Source organism: Botryllus schlosseri, chromosome 8 (genome assembly GCF_051294905.1).
Source record: "Botryllus schlosseri isolate E-star chromosome 8, Bs_hap1, whole genome shotgun sequence".
Classification (NCBI taxonomy): Eukaryota; Metazoa; Chordata; class Ascidiacea; order Stolidobranchia; family Styelidae; genus Botryllus; species Botryllus schlosseri.
In genome coordinates, this window is record NC_137243.1 from 5,221,109 (window position 1) to 5,243,563 (window position 22,455).

Sequence of the window (22,455 nt, forward strand, 5' to 3'; positions counted from 1 at the left end):
GTCAAATCGAGATGCATCCCGCACGCCTGCCAGATTTTTTACATTAGACAAATATGTGTTCTTAATATCAATTTCATTGATCGGTTGAATAAGCATCATTCGCTGACTACCTACAATCTACATGTTCTTAATGATGTGTGATGGCGGGTCAAGCTCACAACAGAGAGCCACGAAATATTCATAAACGAAAATCTGAATATTTCGAGCAAACTTTTCTGACAAAGCAAGTAAAATTTTTGAGATTGTCAGGGTGTATGCTCGCTGAGCGTTGATTTTTTGCTGCCAGCGCCATGCATAGAGTGATCCGAAGTGGAAAGGCAAAGAATTTCAACCAAAGATGTGAAAAATTGTGATATGTGAAAAAGGTTCTCAGTGCAGAACCTATAATACCAAGGTTCGTTTGTGGATGTGAGCTCTAAATGTCTGAGGTCCACACACAGAACGCCAACGTGAACCTCACGCTAATACCGTCCATATATCGGCATGCAGGAGAGTCAGGACAGCTATTCCTAAGTATTTAGAAACAGTGGAACTTAACTTAAGAAAGGTCGGGTGGTTATAGAAAATATTGCCTCCTCAAGTGTCATATAATTACACAAATGTCAGGAAGACTAAGAATGTTTAGTCTGCGATATGCATTCGGACCGGCCGCTACATTGATGACGCAGCTGCTGAGATTTTGAATGTCAAATTTTGTCCTTTACCATACCGCGTCTGCGTCACGAGATGCATCGGAAAGATAACGCTCGAATGAGACACGGTGCGGCTATACGCGCCAAACTTACAATTACAAACACAAAAATTAGTATATATAAGACTGAGTATGGTGGATTGCAATCACATACGAAATTGTAACGAAGTCGAAAAGGGATCTCAGCACTATTCTCAGCCCCCGATATATATGTAAGTTGCGAATTCGACTGAGATTTGCTCTCCCGGTGCGCTGTGTAAAATAACGAAATATTTTCTTGTACATTTTACAGTGTGTAAACGAGCAAGTCATATATACTCAGAGAACAGACCGCAGAAAATATAATGCTTTCAATCCGCTTGGTACTCGCTTTCCTTGCTACCTTGCTCACGACTTCAACAGGTTTGTACTGAATGTGACATTCATGTATAAATATACCACCATTAAACTTATTACGCGGGTTCTATACTACAGCCTTGAGATGCTGGCGGTGCAGAAACGCCAGGTCTGCCGCGCAATGCATCGAATTCGGACGCATGCAGGTTTGTAAGAAAACACAGAATGTATGCCAGACTGAGCTGCGCTTTTCAAACGGATGGGGAAGCACGCCTACTATCAGAACTAGCTGCAAAGAGAGCCATGCTTGTGGAAACAACTATATACAAGTATGAATTACTTGAATAACTTCTGGTCGCAGATTATAAATATGAGTTTTCATTGCCTTTCAGAATCCAAGAAGCGCATGGTTGCCTTCTCAATGTAACAATGGCATCGACAACTCTGTATGCCGATGCTGCTGTAATACAATCAACTGTAACCAGAATGAATTGTTGTGCGAAACAAGTACGTTTCTGCACTATCGATATAGTGTTATATTTTCGCGAGATTTCCGTTCTGGAATATATTTATCATACGCGCTTTTCTTTGCAGTGTTCGCGAATGTCACAAGTCCACCAAGTGAACGTGAGTGAATGATACTATCCTGAAAATTATACATGGACTAAATTTACCATTATCTATATGAACAGCAAAGTGTGTCGGGCGCCCCAAAGTGCCCGTAAATGGAAGAGCGTATTGCCAAAAAAGCAGATACGTTGGAAGCACGTGCAAATATTTTTGTAAACGGGGTTACGTATTAGTCGGAAACACTCAGGCTCTATGCAGAAGATTTGATGACACTGCGATGTGGACTGGGGCGCTACCCATTTGTCGTAAATTGCGTAAGTCACTGAAATTATAATTGAAAGTACAATCAAGAAACTGATATCAAATATTTTGACAGCCATGTGCCAACGCGTTCATGCACCCAAAGACGGAAGAGTTAAATGTTTTGGAGACGACAGAGTCGGTGCATATTGCATATTCTCATGCAACGAACGCCATGAACTTGCTGGTCCGTCTTCAGTCTCGTGCATTAACACAAAATCCGGACCGCAATGGAACGACAAACCCCCTACCTGTCCAAGTATGTTGAAACTGCTTTATATCCGATCTTATGGATGATTTAAAAGTTTCTTCGCTCATGCTACAGCTGCTAAATGTGATGATGTTGGCGAGCTCAAACATGGAGACGTAAATTGTACGACTGATAACAACGCGTTAGGAACGGTATGCAAATTTGATTGTGAAAGAAGCGGACTGTATCTTACACCTATTGACACCGATCGCACTCGATGTGTTTGGAGACAGGGAAGAGCTCAGTGGAGTCAGAGGAAGCCTTGCTGTAGCGGTCAGTATTGCTGAGACTGAAGATAAGCTGAAGGGTCAATATTACCATTTTTTTTATTGATAGGTGTTGTATGTCCGCCTACGGCGAAGAAAGACATTGTCATCGCCATTGATTCGTCTGGCTCTATCAAGAGTGAAGAATGGGTCTTAATGAAGAGATTTGTGATTCGTGTCTTAAGGTGAAGGCAATTTTCAATCTAGTACATGTTACCAGGAATAGCAACGCTGTATATTTATGAAATTTATAATGATTTACAATGGCAATGATCTAATCTTAGTGATTCTAATTAAACAAACAAAGTTAGCTATAAACCAATCACGATATTTTCACGGATGGGAATAGATAGATATATATATTTACCACTTGTCAATGTGTTTTTAGTTGTAGGCCACTCCAGGTGAATGATATCCAGTTTACTTCAGATGTCGTGAATACGCTGATATATTATAGGGTTGTTCAAAATTAACTTTTTTTCGAAACTCCTCTTGCATAGTGATTAAATTGTTGGGTTGCCAAAAAAAATGCTACACACCAAACTTGGCTCAATTCCGACCGGCAGTAGCAGTTCATTCCGAAACTGAAATTCCGACAATTTTTTGAAATAATAGTATGTATTCTGATATATTTTGTCATTTCGCCATGACCAAGCATCGTGTAGCATGCGTGAAGAGAGAGTGATGCTTTTTTCACGCGTTTACATCTTGAGAACGGCCTGCGATAAAGTTTGTATTGACACATTGCTAACTAAGGGAAACAATTATGACGCTGATTGGTTGGAAATTGATCAATTTCATTGAAATAGCCTCATGAAAACGATGGTGATACAATTTGCAAATCAAATCCTTTTTCATGTTTACAGGAGATTCCACATATCCCCCAACAACGTACAGATAGCAATGTACCGCTTCAACAGAGAGATCGATACCGATTCCCAAATTCTTTTTGGCGACCACGAGAACATAGATACTCTGACAACTGCTATTGAGAGTATGCCGAAAAATGGCGGAGGTGAGCTCAACATCCCTGCGACTGGTGCATGGTGTTGCTAAGATTTGCTACAGATTTATCTGTCGCTTTCAGGAACCCACATCGGTCAGGCTCTACGTTACGCTCATGACTACGTCTTCAAACAGAACAATCGTCCCGGCGTGAGTGACATGCTGTGGATATTAACTGATGGAAAATCAAACGACGAAATCAAACGCGCAGCTAAACAGCTCAGAGGAAGTGGTGTTGATGTAAGTTTATGATAGCTTTGTTACACGCTTTCTTGTCGGAGAAACTGGGCGAAAGTGCCATCTACGAATTTTGTATCGGGCTCGAGTGTTATGAAGCTTATCGTGCGCTAACGATGAGATATGGTTGTCTGCATAGCAGACTTGGACAGCAAGATCATTCTGGCTGTATTATAATCAGACTAATTCGATCGAACTGCCGCTAATCTAATTCTAATCTAATTTGGAAAACCGGGAAATTTTCCAGTCGAGCCCAACTCTGCTGCAGAGGCTACAAGGTATTGTTCACATACAAGCTGTTTAGTGCCCACTGCCCACCGCCCGTTCCACATTCCCTCTCCTATGTAACGCCACATCTTAGCCTAATATCCGTTTCCCTCTCAGATTATCGCCCTCGGTATTTCGAGAAAGGATCACCGTTCGTTCATGCAGCAGCTGATGGATATTACCGGTAACAGAAAACTCATCATGCAAGTTAGCGACGTTATCAACAGTTTTGAAGACGATCTCATTCAATTAGCTACCAGCAAAATATGCGAAATCAACTGCTCGGCGTAAACGTTTTGAAGATGCAATATATTTTTTCGTTGCTGTGTTTTTATGATTGCTGAATCGATGTATACTTCAAAATGCATCAATAACACTGTTTATTTGGCGGCATTGTATAAATGTTTGTTTAAAGTTTCTTTTTAAAGTTTTCTATTAACATTTTTTACAACCAAATCATGAAGAGACGGTGTACCTGTTAGATGCGGGTGTGATCAGACTATGTATGTATGTATAAGGTTGTATCGATCTTTCCTATGTTCGATACCGAATACTGTGTATGCGCTGTTTTTCTGCATCATTCATCATTCATTATTCATGCTGTCTATTTGTTACGCGTTACGGTTGGACGGAAATAAAGACTCTCTCTCTATCCCTCACTTTACGAATTGCGATTTCGTAGCAATGTAAGTTGATCACAACTATTATAGAGCGGTGGCGATATATCGGTTTGGTTGGCACCGGCAACTATATTTGGACACTTTACTTAGAGACAGATGCTTTGAACGATACTCCGTAAGTCAGCTATACGATGTGGAAAAGTATGCAGTACACTGGCAGAGGTTTTGTTCACGCAAACAAGTGACCCCCAATGCAGATAGCAATGCTAGACTGTTGAATTTATCCGTTAAATATTCTTCACATGTCAAAGGATTGTTCATCGTCATGCGTATTTAGGTAAAAAAAACTTGATATATCGCCGACACCCTGGTGTATTCCAATGAACGCCTAGAACAAAGTTGGACAACTAGAAAATGATCAGCTTTCCCAAATTAGATTATAATAAACAGTTAGAGCTTAGAAACATTTCACAAATTAGATTAGAATTAGATTAACCGAAATTTATCGGTAATTTGTCTAATTTGACAATTTGAATTAGTCAGTTGTCCAAATCTGCCCCAGAATGTACCCAGCTCGACCCTGGTTGTAAACCACCGGGCGGACCTATTCCTTAGAATATTTCCTGCTATAGAGAAATTAATTGGATGGCGAAATTATCCATGGTTATTTTATAGGGTATAATTATGCTAGAATTTTTCGAAAATAAATCAAACACGATAAAATTCCAATAACACTCGATTCTATTCACTAAAAACGCACGCGTCGCGTCATCGTGTGTCAAAAACAAATGCGTGGTTTGATGACGGATTGCTCAAATTTATGGATGCACGCCGGTTATATAATGACTAGTTCGCAATTTTTCAAGTCCTTCGCAAGGTTTGAATTCTGTATAGCTAGAGTAAGAAATCTCGACCTAAAAATAAATAACGTATGACGTCCGATTTCCGTGGAAGCAATGGATATAATCGCTTGCGGCCTTGGTTGTATGTGATTTGTGATATGCGTGACGTTAAAGAATCCGGAAATTATAATTTCGATTCATGGATACCTGTATCAGGTTCGGAGATAAGCTCACTCTGAAATGCTGCCAGATAGGTGGATGTATTTCACGAAGACACGTACACGGTCTGCAATTTGCAACACACATTCCAATTTACACATGGGCATGGGCCGCCTGTATGCGAAAATGGGACAATTTGAACATTCAGCTAATTGCGCCAAATTCAATTGAGTACAAACAACACATGACAAACGAATCGTTACTACCACGAGAGGCTAACATGACACTATAGTATTATCATAATTTACAAATGTAGAAAGTGATCGAGTGTACGGCGATTTTAGGGGCGTTTGGTCGCATAGTTAAATGAGGAGTTATTATGTATGTTGAAACGATTCCACTAGACAACGTGCAGATAACATGATTCAGGAAAATGTAGAGGAAGGCCATGATCAAGAGAAGGACACAGCAGTTTGAACTCCCCTGCTAGAACATCATATATCTGTTGCATCATCTTGTTCATCTCGGATGCATTTTTACGGAATTAGAACCATAAAATACCGAATCAGTTACGCCTTCGTCTGCAATACAGCAGCTGTCCAATCCCTCAATACAGGCTTACATGTTTCTGTTATTACACCCGAGGTCAAGCATAGTGAAAATATATCTGACATATATACCTAACAATTTCACCATTGAATAATAGTAATAATTAAAAGTGAAAACCTCTGAACGTGTCATGCAGATTACAGATCACGGACGAGAACCGACATATTGGCCCTTATTTTTCGATTAAAATATACATGGCCGCTAATCAAAACACGGTGAAACCAATGATAAGTTTATTCTCCATATTATAAGTACGGTGACGAAGAGTCAGGAGATTCATTGGTAATCATTTACAAACAAACTTTGAAGTTCCAGCTATTATAGCGCTTAAGGTAAAATCGACAGACGACATATACTATACATTAAAAAAAAATAATGGAAGAGTTGTAAGTTTTACAGAAATATTTTTGCTTACATTAAAGTTGGGATTAGCAAATGAAGAAAGGATTTACGACAGTCATCATCATAGTTTTGCGCACAAGAAAGATTCTCACTAAAATGCTTGACCAATCAATGGAGTGTATCTGTGATATCATCATGTAAACCTGTTTTTGCAACAGAGCAACACGTTTACACTGGCGTGCAAGTTACGCGCGGTCGTTTGTACCTGTTTTTGGAGAGGATTCATTTCGGAATGTGCTGAATTGCTCATTTAAACAATCTTTCGGGTGTATAACTCACAATTCTCTTATTAGTTTGATTTGTTTAGTTTATGTCGAAATTAACATACCGTATATTAGTTTGTGATATTGTCTGGTGGTGATAACTCTTGATAAGAGTCACAACAAGTCTTCAAGTTAAAATATATGTATTATTGCAATGGATGTTGTGATGAAAGCGATATTCAAGTTCTGTGCCACGAACCAGCTATTTCAAATTTTGTGCTTTACCTCACGGCGTTTTCGTCCCGTGATGTAGCCCAAAGATAACGAACGAGACACGGTGCGGCAATTTGCACGAAACTTACAATTACAAGCACGGAATCTAGTATATATAAGACTGAGTACATTGAAACGCAGACGCAGACGGATCTCAGCTCTCATCCTGCTCTGGAAATGTAAGTTACGAAACTGGTGCGTCGTTTTTAGTAACAAAATATTTCTTGTATGCTATTTTATAGCCGGTGATCGTGCAATTCATTCCACGTCAGGCATATAATCAGAGCAACACAAACCACAGAACAATATAATGCTTTCAATTCGCCTGGTACTCGTTTTCCTTGCTACCTTGCTCACTAGTTCAGCAGGTTTGTGTGGGATGTGATATTCCAGTATGAATATACCGCCGTTTAAATTACGCTTGCTTTATATACAGCCTTGCGATGCTGGCGATGCAGAAACGCCAGGTCTGCAGCTCAATGCATCGAATTCGGGCAGATGCAGGTTTGTAAAAAGACACAGAAGGTATGTCAAACGGAACTGCGGTTTTCAACTGGATGGGGAAGCACTCCCACTATCAGAACTAGCTGCAAAGCGAGTCATGCTTGTGGAAACAACTTCATACAGGTATGCAGGGCATTTCAATATCACATTTGGAGTCTGATACACAAATAGCTATTATCAATGAATTCCAGAATCCAAGAAGCGCGTGGGTTCCTTCTCAATGTAACACTGGCATCATTAACTCGGTATGCCGGTGTTGCTGCAACACAAACAACTGCAACCAGGAGGAATTATTGTGCGAAACAAGTACGTTTGTGTCGCAGAGTCTTATGTCTTGGGAGATTTTCCTTCGCGAATTTATTTACCATAACACCCTTTCTTTGCAGTGTTCGGGAATATCACAGATGCGCCAACAGAACGTGAGTAATAATACTATTCTTTAAAACTATACACGGATAAAAAATACCGCTACCACGCAACAGCCAAGTGTGTCGGACGTCCCAAGACTCCCGAAAACGGCGGAGCTTATTGCCAGAGAAGCAGATATGTTGGAAGCACATGCAACTATTGGTGTAAACACGGTTATTTATTGGTCGGAAACTATCAGGCTCTATGCAGGAGTGTTGGTGATACTGCGATGTGGACTGGGGCGCTACCCATATGTCGTAAATTGCGTAAGTCTCTGAATTTATAATGGGAATTACCAGCAGCTGACCAAATACTCTGACAGCCATGTGTAGTCGCATTAAAACACCCAAAAACGGTAAATCAAAATGTTTCGGAAACGAGAGGGTCGGGGCTTATTGTACATTCACGTGCAACTTACGTCATGAGCTTGAAGGTCCTTCTTCAATCTCGTGTATTAACACGCCATCAGGACCGCAATGGACTGACGAACCCCCCACCTGTCCACGTACGTCGATTGCTTTATATCCGTTCTTATGGATGATTTTACCGTTTATTCACTCATGCTACAGCTGCTAAATGTGATGACCTTGGCGAGCTAAAATTTGGAAACGTAAATTGTACGACCAAGACCAACACGTTGGGGACGATATGCAGATTTGATTGCGGAAACAGCGGACTGTTTCTCACGCCAGTAGACACCGACAGCACTCGATGCGTTTGGAGACAGGGAAGAGCTCAGTGGAACCAGAGGAAGCCTTGCTGTAGCGGTAAGTATTGCTGCGACTAAGAGAAGTTGTCCGGTCAATAATAGCATTTTTGATCGATAGGTGTTGTGTGTCCGCCTACGGCGAAGAAAGACATTGCCATCGCTATTGATTCGTCAGGCTCTATCAAGAGCGACGAATGGGTCAGAATGAAGAGATTTGTGATTCGCGTCTTAAGGTGACGTTGCTTTTTAACCGCATGAATATAATCAAGAATACTACTGCGGTCGGTAACTTTACAGTCAAACTTGTCAGGATTTGGTAAGCTAATGATTTGTAATCTAACAAAGAAGGCAAACCAATCACAATATTGTCACGGATTGGAAGTGGTAATCACATTCACAACCTGTCAATGTAAACTTTAGTGGTTACCACTGCATCTAGGGTTGCATTTGCATTGCAATACTGGTATAGCTACAGTATTTTATCAGACGCATACGCACAGTAATAACCTCAAACCGTTGCTTCCTCCGCCCTATATAATACATATATATCTTCTCACAGGAGATTCCACATATCCCCGAGCAACGTACAGATAGCCATGTACCGCTTCAACAGAGAGATCGATACCGATTCCCAAATTCTATTTGGCGACCACGAGAACATAGATTCTCTAACGGCTGCTATTGAGAATATGCCGAAAAATGGTGGAGGTGAGCTCAACATCCCTGCGAGTGATTCATGCTGTTACTAAAATTTGCTACAGAATTGTCTGCCGCTTTCAGGAACCAACATCGGTGGAGCTCTACGTTACGCCCGCGACTATGTCTTCAAACAGAACAATCGTCCCGGTGTGAGTGACATGCTGTGGATATTAACTGATGGAAAATCAAACGACGAATTCAAACGCGCAGCGAGACAACTCAGAGCAAGCGGTGTCGATGTAAGTACATGACAGTGCTGCGTACATCTCTAATATACACGCTTGCCTTTTGAAGACTACCGTAAGGGTCATGTACTAATTTTGTATCAGATCAGGTCTGAACAGAATTGGACAATGGACAACTATATTACAGCTCCTCCAAACTAGATTTTTTATAAGAATTATAGCTACATAGTTTTTCCAAATTAGATTAGAAAAACAATTACCCAATTTGCAAAGACTTGAATATTGAATCTAATTCCTAATTCGAAAAAAATGAAACAAAAATCGACTCCAGTTCATATCAAATCAGAGGTTATTATCATAACCATGGGAATAGCAGATGCCCGTACAATGTACATCTAGCTTGGCTCGTTTCTCGCAACATAGTTCTCCTGCAGCATTTTCAAGAAACCAAAAATTAGATTAGAATTAAAGTAGAGCTCAGAAACATTGTACAAATTGTATTCCAATCTAATTAGTATAATTTGACGACTAGCTGTCTAGTTGCCCAAGTCTTGTTCTGGGTGTTATGAAGGTTATCATTCGCTAAGTAATATAGTGGTCTGCATAGACTACCAGATGCTGTTCATTTTCATTGTTCACATACACGCTGTTCAGTGTTTATGCCTTCGCTATATACATATATATAAATCGCCATATCAGCAGAATATTCTTCTCTGTCTCAGATAATCGCGCTCGGTATCTCGAGAAAGGGCCACAAGTCGTTCTTGCAGCAGTTGGTGGATATTACCGGCGACAAAAACCTCATCATGGAAGTTAGCGACGTTATCAACAGTTTTGAAGACGACCTAATTCAATTAGCCACGAGTAAAATATGCGAAATCAATTGCGTGGATTAAATATTTTGAAGATGCAATATATTTTTCTTTGCTCATTGTTCGTGATTATTTAATCGATGTATAATAAAAATTGCAATAATGACACTGTACAATTAATCACTTTATATAAATGTTTTGACTGTGGTATTTGGTAGCAGCGCAAGTTGATCACAAGGATGGATATCTGCGAGGTGCTGCAATACATAGATAATCCAACTTTAGGCATGATTGGTTAGCCCAGGCGTTAGCAACTTCCTGCGGGTAGCGTGTCAAATGGAAAATAGTCAGCTACTAATATCGCGCCAATCACTTTTGTATGCTTGATTTGCGCAGGAAACATATTTGGACACTTGCTATTGACGATATAGTAAACTCTGATTGTGGATTAGGAATTAGAAATATATGCTCACGCGAACAAGCGGGCCTAAATGCAAATAATAGTATCGCTATTTACATCTCTGGATACAATCTAAATTTTGCGGCCAACATTCTCAGCATGTCGAATGCTTGTTTACAATCATCCATGTAGTTCGCAAACTTTTCAAATACCAACGATTTCAAGACAGCAGATCGCCGACAACAATGACAAGGTTTGTAGAAGCGCGTATACGTAGAACTATTTTGGGCTGAATTCATCCTATTTGTCCATGCTTACTAAACAAGATCTAATTTACGGATTTCCTAACGGATTTCACAGGTCCAATGGCGTAACGTCTCCTTACTCTCGCTCAGCGCCCCCATCGCCCAGTTTGTAGCTAGCGCCCGCTTTCGGAATCACTGTATTAAATTATCTTTCACCATTTTTTTGCTGGATCAATAGTTTTTATGCTTATCGCTTCGACCAGACGATGTTTCCAATGCCAAGATTCGTTAAAACACCGAAGGGATATCTAGATATATTTGTGGCAATAACCTATAGTTGAAGAATGATTATGATTAGCTTATACGAAGGAGATTGATCATGATCAATACCGAAGCCGTATGCCTATTATAAGTAAGGCTAAGTCTAAGGTCGAAGGTTAACTGGAAGTGTCTGTCTATACATAGTTGTAAGTGAAGAAACACAGTTCTGTGAATGATTGGTCTGGGTTTACCTGAATTGAACCGGCCCACGACTGCAGACACGATACACAGTGTATATATTGTGCCTAATGTAAAACTGTACGTACATAACCAGCATGATATGATAAAACTAACAACACTAGCAGCGACTCCTTTTGCAATAGGGCTATTATCTATTTATCGTAGGGTTACCATGCGTCCTCCTTTAGAAGGATTTGTTATCCTTTTTCGGAATTTTGAAAATGTCCTCGAGGAAGCCTAAATGCCCTCCTTTTGGGAATTCGTCCTCCTTTACAGCTTTTACAGCTATAGGATAATGGACAGTTTCAATTGAAACTCGGCATAAATGACGATAAACAGGTAATACGGACGTTCGAACGGGTTATTCGGGAGTCGAATGAAACTGAAGACCATTTTTTTTTATACAACTCAACAAATTTTCCAGCAAAAATAGCAAAGTGCAAAGTCAGCTGTTTTAAGTCTTGATCAACTAACTTTTCTGATTTGGTAAAAGTGTCCTCCGTTTCCGATTCCAAAATATGGTAAACCTAATTTATCGCCTACCCGGAAGAAAGTTTACACAAATGACCATCATCATTACTGTTATTAATTTTAAAAGTTGGTGATAAATAACCAATAAAAGTACTCGCGTAAGTAGCCTACTCAAATTGTAACAAAGCCCTATCATGTTCGTCTTGACGTCACCACGGTTTTGCGTAAACAGGGACACTTGTAGAAAAACGATTGGGAAGCGCGCTGCAGTCCGAACATGAATTTCAGCAGGATGAACGGCAGTACCGCGCAATACACGTACGAGAAAGAGAGAGCGATCGGAAATCCGATTCCGCCAGAAACATCTGTGAAATCAATAAATATATTTAGCAAGTTTGCAAAGATCGCATAGATATGATGGTTTTCGACTCCTTCACCGCAGATAGGCAAGTCCACGTTTGTCGTTTACCCATGACTTAATCGCCCGGGGAATCACCAAGGGAATAACCAGTCTAATTAAGGTCAAAACAAAAAGAGTCACCACAAAAATAGACTATACAGAATAGCAAGGGAGATAGCAAACGAAATTCAGATTTTAGGTACACGGTTGAAGACCGCTGGTATGTGAAAACACAGAATGTGTGGTGTTGGCAAAGGCCCTCGAGCGTATTCAGTTCGAAGCTGCTGGTAATTAGCTTAAACAGGTTTCATTGTCAGCATAAACTCAAACCAAGTCGAGGTGATGTCATCGCGTGACTTCACATACTGTGACGTAACTATATATGCTTGAAGTCGAAAGCGTTTCACTGGCTGTAACGAAGGACTGCTCTTTTTAAGCAGCACTCTATCATGTTTCCATACTTTTAATTACATTTCTTTCACAACTTCTCACTTTTTAAAGTCATATTACCGGCTTCATAATTTGTCAATACAGTTATAGTTCTTATAAAGTTCCATTTCTAATCCTAATTGACCTTGACCAGAATTTACATCTACCACAACAGCTACAACTATTTGGATGCGACTTGGGACGAATCGTCCACATATAGTCCCTTTCGACATGCAAAGTTTTGAGCTTACGGTCAGACGACGCACGCAACGCACGCATGTCTATTGCGCGTTAAGTAGCCTATACGCACCTGATACTAATACGATATCCAGAAACCAGATCATAATCAGCGGTGTTACGGACACAAACATGGATATTGACACTGTAACAAGAAGCTTTATCGTCCTATCCATCGGTGGTCCGATTCGACTCCTGAAAAGAGAGGTTCCATCTATTCCTATTAATAGCCTTCTCTTTAAATGTGACAGTTCGATACATATATATATCTGAATAATAACAAACCTACGGCTGTTTCTTCTCTTCTTTTTATCTTCAATCTAAAAAAGAATCTATCATGTGGATTTGTGTCTGTTGCGGGCGGGCATCGCAATGTTCTTACTGCTGACAAGATTGAAGAGCTCATTCCAGGAAGAGACGGCATTGAATTGCTCAAACCATGTGAACACGCAGCGGTTGCGACCGAAACTGGGTCTGCATGCAATAACAAAACTTGGAGATCATCAAAAAGCCTCACTGTGTCTGTACACAAAAATAATATCGAACGTGTGATTTATGACGCATATTTGTTGCCACGAAATGCAGAAGGTAAAAGTAGTTCTAATAAAACATGTTACAATATGAGCTGTGAATTATTTTAAAATGGGACTGACATCAAAGTGTCTTTTAGTGCAGGGGTTCTTGAACAGGGGGACCCCTTGGCGGTACGAAGCGCCAAATCACGGCGTACGTACGAGATACATTGTGGAATCAGGCCTACACTCAATCTAGCTATGAGCCTAAAATTATTTTGCAAAGCAACAAAATATGGAATATTTTCTGGTCCAATTTATTGAACTCAAAAATTTCCTTCGTGTGGTGAGCGATTTCATGTCAACGGACTTTCCATGTTTAATATATGGACAATCAAAACTTGTGTTGAAAATGGACAGGGGGTACGAGAAATTTTATTAAAAGCTCAAGGGGTACTAGCGCTAAAAAGGGTAAAAACACTATTTTGGAGACTTGTATTCCGGATGATGTAACACTATTTAATATTCTTAACTGGGGGAAGTGGCAAAATATATTTAGCCTGTTGGCTAAGCAAGCAAGTATGCATTGTGAGAGGATCTGACAATCCAACGATTTTTGGCTGCACGGCCATAGTTTCGAATTGATGGAAAGGAATTGGTCAACCGCGGTCTTGCAGGGGCAATGCGCCCTAAATATGATATGGTCTCAAAATTAGCAACGCTTATTAACACTCGATAACGTGGAAACGTAAAGTTATGCATACCAGAAGTTTCGCAAAGGGTTAAGAAGTAACGAGGCTTGACCTCTATACAACGGAGATAGACGAAGTGAAATGGTACATTTCGTGAAAATCATTTGGATGTCGTTCGAAAGGCGGCTTTCTGAGGAGAATGACAGCTGCCAAAATGTTTTTAACATTTTCAACTTTGATTTAAGACCACATCGCATTTACAGCGCAGTGCTCCTTCGAATGCTTTAAGTTCGTAATAATTTTCACACTGCTGGTTACAATGCTGTTCTGATATGTTCAATAACTTACCGGCATTGCACGGCATGGAAGGGATAACTTCAGAAAAATGAAATTGATCGCGCGGCGCATGCGTTCTGCGAAATTTCCGTATCGTGTACGTCAACAGACTAAAATTGAGAATGATGGCGGTCCAGCTCAGCGCGGTGATAAAGATGACAAAACTTTGCGATACCGGCAACCAGGTGCGGGAACATATTCTTGAATCTTCAACATCTGAAGAGAGTAGACATTCGTAACATCGATCATGTTATGCATGTCTTACATATTCGAAACCTCTACGAAAAATCTCAACTGAAACAAGTTGCCGTAAGACGGCTGGAAATGTTGTACGTTGAGAAAAAGGTACACTCGTCGCTGACGCAAAAGAAAAAAATCGTCAAGCTCGTCTGACTTGTGAATCAATCAATCAGGTGTATCAATATTTTCATCGTTTCAAAACACCACAAGACTGCTATACAATGAAAAGATGGTGTCGAAACAACTTGGAGTAGCCATTAAGATCAGACATCCACCTTCGCCTAGGCGAAGTAAATAAGAGGCATGCACACTGAATGAAAAGTAATGCACAGAATATAAGACGCAAGCGACAAAATGAGGTGGCATGTGGCGGAGGGCGAGGTCGATGTTAGGTCGTGGTCCGGTAATCCTGAAGACTGGCTAGTATTGATTTAGAAGAAATTGCTTGTATTTCGACTTGATGCGGGCATGCTCGACGACTGTCGGATGGCCGGCGAGATGCTGTTCCACAATTGGGGTCCGGCATACTTGATAGAGCAATGTGAAGGCACAATATTGCTCCCTAGCGATACTGGGAAATATATATTTGAAGAGTTTCTTGGAGGTACAGAATTTCAATAAACAATTGAATAGTATATCCATATCCATATTGAAATGAGCCCGAATATTTTCGGCTTTAAATCATATTTACGATAGAAACCACTCAACCATCTCATCGAATCATCAACACGGTTTTCTATACAGTCGAGCCCTCTAATTCGGACAGTCTGGTTCCGTTCACATTTGGCCAAATTTAGCGAAAAACGGTTTTGTCCGAGTTAAGCGAAAAATCAATTGCTGCTCTCCACTGCAATAATAATAGGCTGATATCTTATAAAAAGCACAATAGGTATACCTTCAGGTTAGTTGTATTGTACGCAGAAATTTCGATACCAAACTATTCGATAAATACTGTCTACTGCATTATTGTGTAACACACGTAAGTTCAAATAGTATAGCCTACTTCTGATATCCCCACCAGTGCAACTATAACTGCAGTCTGCAGAACTGTTAAGAAAGCGTCTTTACTTTTTTCTTCAGTGAGCATAATTTCACTTTATCTGCTCAACTTTTCTGTACCAATCTGTTCCACAAGCAGATATCGCCCCGCAGTGGGCGATTTTGAGAAACAAGGTGGCGAAAATACCAAAGAAGCGATTGGGGGCGACAGGGGGCAAGATATGTCAGAACGTCCAGTGAGAGATATTTATTTAACATGGCCAAAAATGCGCGGGAAGGCGGCTTATTCTGCATATGACGCGAAAGTTGACTAAAAAAAGGTCGATACAACGGAGAGTAGTCGAGGAAAATGGTTCTCCGAGCACCGTCTCGGAAAAATGACCTTTTTTTAGTCAATTAAACCAATGATTAGAGTTGCTTGAATAAATTTCTCGTTTATATTGCAGTGATATCGTGATCATCCATCCATGATTGTATCTTACGCCGTTTTAGCATTAGAAAATTAAATCATGTTGTGAATTACTTGGAGTATATACAACTGTCTTACACCACGTGCGGGATATGAGACTTATACGCTGCAGCTACTTGCATAACGTTGAATAGATTGTATTTGAGTAGGCTTACCATATTTTGGAAATCGAAAAAGAGGACACTTTTTCAGAAATTTGCAACTTGCAAAACCGGAGTGAAATTCTCAAAAATCGGTTAATTTTACCCACTTTGTGATCGGTTGACTAAAAAAAAAAAGGTCATCTTTTCCGCTCAGATCTCAAAATAACGTTATTTATTCCACTTCGCCAGGTGGATGACTAAAAAAAAAAAAAAAGGTCATCTTTTCGCTCAGAGCTAAAATCACCGTTTTTCACCCGTCGGAGCTTCATTTCTGTGCTTTTATGTGGCATATCACTCGCAATTTGCTCTAAATCTGCTCTAAATCCTAAAAAAGAGGACAGAATCTCAAAAAAGAGGACAAAAGGGCGTCCTCCGAGGACACTTTCAAAAAAGTCAAAAAAGAGGACAAATCCTCTTAAAAGAGGACGTATGGTAAGCCTATATTTGAGTATATCTGACTCTAAGACTTGATCGACCAGCGACAGGAAATCTCGAAGCTAAGTATTCAGACAGCTTTAACCTATACGATATACAGTTAGCTATAATTCTAATACAGATCAACCCAGAGACAATAGCTCAATTGCTACATAATTCCTATCAATTACTGCAATATGTTCTCTTTTTCGGGTCCGCAAATTTGTGTCGAGCTTGATAAGGGCGAGATGAGTCGAAAAAGGCTGGGAACCACTACAAGATGCACGCAACTGTACCCAGTTAAAAGCGACTATAAATCTGGAACGTCCTTGTATCGGTTCATTGTCGATTATTACGGGGTGGATCGTCATTGTTTCACTATTATCACTCATCGTGTGTTACTGCTTATTGTTTCATAACCTAGCAATAGAAATTGCGAGCCTGTGTCCGAGCCTTTTTTCCGTTCCTGGGCATTTTGGCCGAATACAGCGACTGTCCGGGTTATCCGGTTTCTGAATTAAGCGGAGTCGGCTGTATGGTATTATGTCGCTAGCCAGATACTCATAACTATAAATAGAGAGATAAGACTAATTGATATCGTATGAAGAGCGTACCTGGTTTACATGTTGAAATCCATCTGTATGCAGGAAGGCATTTGCAATGCTGCACGCAGTTCCAGTCAAATGCAACTGGTATACTGCATATGAGCGGTAGCACCCACGATAATGCGCACACAATGATAGGTTTTATCGACTTCGAAGATGTTGTCTAAAACCAGGTATATTGCAAGTGAGTTGGATAATCAGAAATGTGCGTTCCAATCAACGCACTTACGCATACTCCGTTTTTTATCCGCCCCTGCTCTCTTGAAGGTGCGGCAACGTTATTCAGGACATCGGGATTAGTATGCCTTCCAATAAATACCGCGTTCTCACTGACAGCGTATATCAACGCAGTAATATTGTACTGCATCACCAACGCAAGAATGGGCAGCAATCCCTTGCGATAGGCGTACCTTTGCATGATTACAGTATGTAAACCGTGGGTAGTGTTGAAGCTGAAATACAAGATATTATGATTCCATTTTGCCACTACCGGACATTACGCTCGTTAGTCCTATTCTGAGGCCTGTACCATGTAAAAGTAAACAACCTAAACGTGATAAAAAAAAGAGTGCTGATTGCTCGGTAGTACCCCTACCGTTGTGACATTCACATATGAAGCAAAATTGAACATAAAAAGACTACGTAGTTATGACGTAAACGACAGTTTACGCGAAGATTACCTTCGGAGTACGCTCTCTCCGAGATAACTTTCATCAGCATGATGTATCGTATAAAGTATTTCATAAGCTGAAGCTGCGCAAAAAGCGATAGCCGATAGCAAGCAGCTCACGAGATAACGATTGACCACGTTCCTTCGCAAAGCTGTCCAGCTCTTCAGAATTGCGACCAAGAGAAATAAATTGCAGAACATCTAAAGCAGATCAAAAAATAAACAGAACACATAAAATCAATTGAGGATCTTGGCTTGTCACAATGTCGCTGTCCCTGAAATAGCTGTAGGGGGAATTATATCGGTGCCAAATAAGATACTGATGTAATTCAGTAGAAATTACAATTGCACTACCGAAATATAGACACAAATAGACCAAGTACAACCGAGGATACCTCTTTTACCGGTCTACAAACTCAAGCATTGTGGATACTACTCGAATAATTTCGAAAAGTTTGCTAAATCCGGGACATATACTCGAACGTTTGAGGGTACGTTTGCTACCCCTCAATATCTCTCCTCTACAACTACTTATACATTTACTAGATTCAATTAAGTTCAATCAATGACAGGCGATTTTTACGATAAATCCTGATCGTCTTCTAACTGATCCCACAGCGACAGCCTAAGATGGTTATTTCACAAATCCTAAAAAAGTCCCTGCTTATAGCTTCAATCTCGAAGAAAAGTGCTTATGGTTGCGAAAATCAATCAGGAAATAACTTAAGGGATCTGGCATAAATTATAACAGCAGATGAGGTATCATCTTTGACCAAGGTTGAAGTAACAGCACGAAAAATTAGATTTGATAATACGAGTGGACACTATGGCCTGGAAAACGCGAAAGTTATTTCCGGCTGCAACGGTTGTCGAAGTTATCCATTAAGTGGGAAAAGTTTTCAAAAACTGTGCATCAGTCATGACTAGGGCAAGTTTTTGCAGCTTTTGCAACTTTTTTTTACAGCTTCCAGCAGCTTCATAAATACTCGGAAGGTATGAAGCATGGTGTTTCAAGCTGTTTGGAGGATTCTTATACAGGAACTATTTGCGACTTTTCTCTTTTTTTTTCATGCCACTTTTTGTAACTTTTTCGATTTTTCATGAAAATTTTTGCAGCTTTTTTCGATTTTTCATGCAACCAACTTTTTAATGGAAATATTTGACACTGTATGTAAATAGATCGCTTGATTATTTCACTGTTGTTAAAATTTGAGGTCCTTCCTGATTTGACGTACATTCAGGCTAGACCGCCGAAAATTATATTTTCACTGGGTATAATTTTTCAGGCTGTTGACTTTTTTGAAGTTGCCAACACTGTGTTTTGCTACAGTGTCTAGGATCGATTCGAGTATCTCATGCCTCAATAATTTCATGTACCTTGTCCACAAATGCAACTTGTTAGTGCAACTTTGTGAAAAATAAATCCAACAGTATATTGCACCTTTGGTGAAAAATAAATGCAACTTTTTATGGATTTGATGGCAACAAAAACTTGCCCTAGTCACAACTATGCTTATAGTCACGAAGGTGAGATAAATACAATGGTCAGAGTTTTTGAATCGCAGCCAGTGGCACAAGCTTGGAGGCGCGAATGCTCCCTTCAAAATTTCGAACTGGGTATTCGTATTATGATGTTAATCGCGTTCACGACTTCACGATGGATATTAGAGATATCGCGTCATATTTTTTAAATATTTGTCCCCAAATTTCTATCTTGGCTAGGCTTCTCATCGCAAGCTCTGCGCTTGCACCAGTTTTATAGGTCACTTTCATTTCAATAGACGCTGCGGTAGAAGCTTAAAATGTTCGTTTTCGAAAGACTTTCAATCATCAATCTGGTTTAGGTTTCGCAATTTGATATTTATATGACATCAATATTACCCAACAAATACCATCCATTTCATCCATTCATTCCTTCAATTCCAGAGATTACTTAAGATTGAGACACGGAAACGACGGGTAATATAGTAAAGTTGCTAATTTTATATTATTTAATTTAACCATCCATTATGCATGTAGGATTTCGATTAGAGTCTGTACTGTAGTCAGAATACTCATAGATCAAATTACTTGGTCGTGTATATTCAACTTATAATGCCTGTGTATCATAAATATTCATACCATGGTGCTTGTGTCATAGAATTTATTTTTGTTACAGTCAAGGATACAGCAATTGCTATATCAGTCGCAAAGTGTGAAATCGTGAGCGTAAAGTGATTACACAACTATATATGTGACAATATTCAATATCATTTGATAGTTCCAAAGTCACGGCCAGAGAAAATGGCTTATGCGACTCCAATCATTGCAAGAGTAAACATGAACGACAACCGCATATATAACGTACTATTACGTACACAATCAAAATCCCCAGTCGTAAAAGACGAACTCACTATAACAGAAATCGTCACGATCCAAAAATGTTGATAACTCGATGTTGTCTCCTGCTTGCAAACTTCCGTTTCGTTGACAGAGATATCCATGTCATTACAGTAAGACGCCAACGGACGTCGAAGCCGACTAATCGGCGCAATCCCGCATGACTTGAACGTTTTATTCCTTGTCAGATTTTTTTTCAATTTCAGGTGTAGAAGCTATTAACAGAGAGAAAATCATTGATGCTGTTACGATATGAAATTATAGATCGAAGTCCTATCGTATATATCTCGCATCAGTAAATATTTCCACTTTTCAAACTGTAATATGGCGTTTACATGCTGGTTCTCCCCCTTACTTATTGATTTTGCATTACCGCTAACGACATTTTGATCAACTACACCCCTCGATGCAAGCCATCAAGACAGAGTGGCGACGGCCTATCTTGGAATCGCCGCTCAATTCTGATCGGATAATGTGGTTGAAGAATGTCATAATAGATGTGGGGATGATAAAAAAGGGGCAATGGAGCAGTAATTGTATTCAAATAAACAGGGACGATTTCCCATTGTTTACAGTCAGATTGTGAGAGGACGTACGATTTTCGTAGTTATTTAGAGAGATAATTTGATAGTATTGAGTCATATGTTCCGTAAAATAAGCTATTGATAACAGAGTTTAGCGGGCGTGACAGAAATAGAGGCTATTTAGTAAATCGAGTCAATTGGCTGCATATTATAGTGCCTATGTTGTGACGGTAAATAATTGAGCCGTTTTTCAGGAGCATTCCCGTCACCGATAACGAGGGGCGATTATATGAAATTGTGGTAAACACTTCAAAGCATGTTATAATCTGATCATTGTGTGAGGTGGTGGGTGTTCGATTGATCGACGTCAAAGACTATACACGTCGTCAGCTACACATAATCAGAATAAAGAATATCGGTCTTGTATAAATGACCATTGCAGTCGAAAAACAATACGAATACCAGGAACAAACAGAAAATCACAGGCTCAACTACGTCGCCGTTCCACCTCTTATTTCGCATATAATTTGAAAATGTGTTTCGAAATTAGGAAGCAACGATACGGAAGGCGCAAAGCGTTGAAAAGTTTCTGGTTCCCGTGATCTAATCACAAGGGTTGGGCAGATGATTGGAGTACCCGAATCCGAATCGAGCAATAATTGAAACGATTCGTGAGAGAGGATTTTTTTCTAGTACAGATATGATGCGCCCTTTTCCACTTCGAGCTATTTCATCACCGAGAATTATAGTTCCGATAATTTCTTCTCGCTGCGGAAGCCTTGAATCCATTGCAACATGAAAAATAGGTAGCGCACGAAGATTGCACAATGAGCATAGAAGCGACCTAAGTGATCGACTAGCAGCATTGTGATAACTAGGAATTCATTTTTCTCTGTTAATTTCAAAAGAATTCACGTATAGGCCTACCGAGGGTCCGGGCGGCGGGCATTCATGTTTCGGAGCGAAGGTCAGTTGGTTTCTGAGATAAACACCCCACTAAATCAATCTTCTTGTCAATTGACCAATTGCCATTAAAGGCGACATCCAAAGCACACTGTGGTAACAATATGGAACGTAAACTTCGAGATTTCCATAAAGAGACGCGTTTTGGAGCGAAAGGGTGCCTATTTTTTTGCATCTTCTGTGGATTGGCATAGTTTGTAACATGCTCAAAAAGCAAAGCAAATCGTCCGTAATCGAGTCATGGTTTCCAAACGTGGAACCTCATGTTATATTTACTAAGAAATCTTTGCTGCCTGCTACGCCAAAAGACGACTGTGCTAAAAACGATTAACCATGCAGAGTAACGCTATTTACCAATATACGAGTCGGTTAAAGGGTCGCCCATCTCAGCGTCTGCTACAACGAATTCGTCAACATGTTCCAAGTCAAACAAGAAATTCCCAGAATGATAACACTTTTACACCCTACCATCAGCCATC

The 22,455-nt window shown here is 40.0% G+C and overlaps 2 protein-coding genes across 2 annotated transcripts; one reads left to right on the plus strand and one right to left on the minus strand.

Moving 5' to 3' along the window:
* Nucleotides 1-824: 824 nt before the first annotated feature.
* LOC145444161 (P-selectin-like) lies at nt 825-10,523 on the plus strand. Its single transcript, XM_080322082.1, has 23 exons — nt 825-903; nt 984-1,093; nt 1,166-1,356; nt 1,420-1,534; nt 1,622-1,654; nt 1,720-1,911; nt 1,974-2,156; nt 2,223-2,420; nt 2,484-2,598; nt 3,280-3,428; nt 3,501-3,658; nt 4,040-4,209; nt 7,391-7,398; nt 7,467-7,657; nt 7,726-7,840; nt 7,921-7,953; nt 8,017-8,208; nt 8,265-8,447; nt 8,512-8,709; nt 8,770-8,884; nt 9,211-9,359; nt 9,432-9,589; nt 10,258-10,523. Exons 2-23 carry the CDS (start codon nt 1,036-1,038, stop codon nt 10,429-10,431), a joined length of 3,078 nt encoding a protein of 1,025 aa, XP_080178208.1. The 5' UTR covers nt 825-903; nt 984-1,035; the 3' UTR covers nt 10,432-10,523.
* Nucleotides 10,524-12,057: 1,534 nt separating this feature from the next.
* LOC145444837 (uncharacterized) lies at nt 12,058-20,679 on the minus strand. Its single transcript, XM_080322859.1, has 9 exons — nt 20,504-20,679; nt 18,121-18,311; nt 17,670-17,892; nt 17,450-17,603; nt 14,583-14,786; nt 13,413-13,504; nt 13,316-13,350; nt 13,104-13,225; nt 12,058-12,329 (listed from the first exon to the last, which is right to left on the minus strand). The coding sequence occupies exons 1-9, from the start codon at nt 20,591-20,593 to the stop codon at nt 12,157-12,159; spliced, it is 1,284 nt and encodes a 427-aa protein (XP_080178985.1). The 5' UTR covers nt 20,594-20,679; the 3' UTR covers nt 12,058-12,156.
* Between the last annotated feature and the right edge of the window lie 1,776 nt (nt 20,680-22,455).

What these genes read in the sequence shown, in the direction of transcription:
- LOC145444837 (XM_080322859.1), bottom strand. Translation starts at nt 20,593, where the DNA reads ATGGATATCTCTGTCAACGAAACGGAAGTTTGCAAGCAGGAGACAACA. An exon ending in GGAGAGAGCGTACTCCGAAG is followed by an intron (nt 17,893 to 18,120) that starts GTAATCTTCGCG and finishes CTTGTATTTCAG; the next exon opens with CTTCAACACTACCCACGGTT. An exon ending in AAGAGAAGAAACAGCCGTAG is followed by an intron (nt 13,226 to 13,315) that starts GTTTGTTATTAT and finishes CTCTCTTTTCAG; the next exon opens with GAGTCGAATCGGACCACCGA.
- LOC145444161 (XM_080322082.1), top strand. Translation starts at nt 1,036, where the DNA reads ATGCTTTCAATCCGCTTGGTACTCGCTTTCCTTGCTACCTTGCTCACG. An exon ending in TATGCCGAAAAATGGCGGAG is followed by an intron (nt 3,429 to 3,500) that starts GTGAGCTCAACA and finishes TGTCGCTTTCAG; the next exon opens with GAACCCACATCGGTCAGGCT. An exon ending in CACAGATGCGCCAACAGAAC is followed by an intron (nt 7,954 to 8,016) that starts GTGAGTAATAAT and finishes ACCACGCAACAG; the next exon opens with CCAAGTGTGTCGGACGTCCC.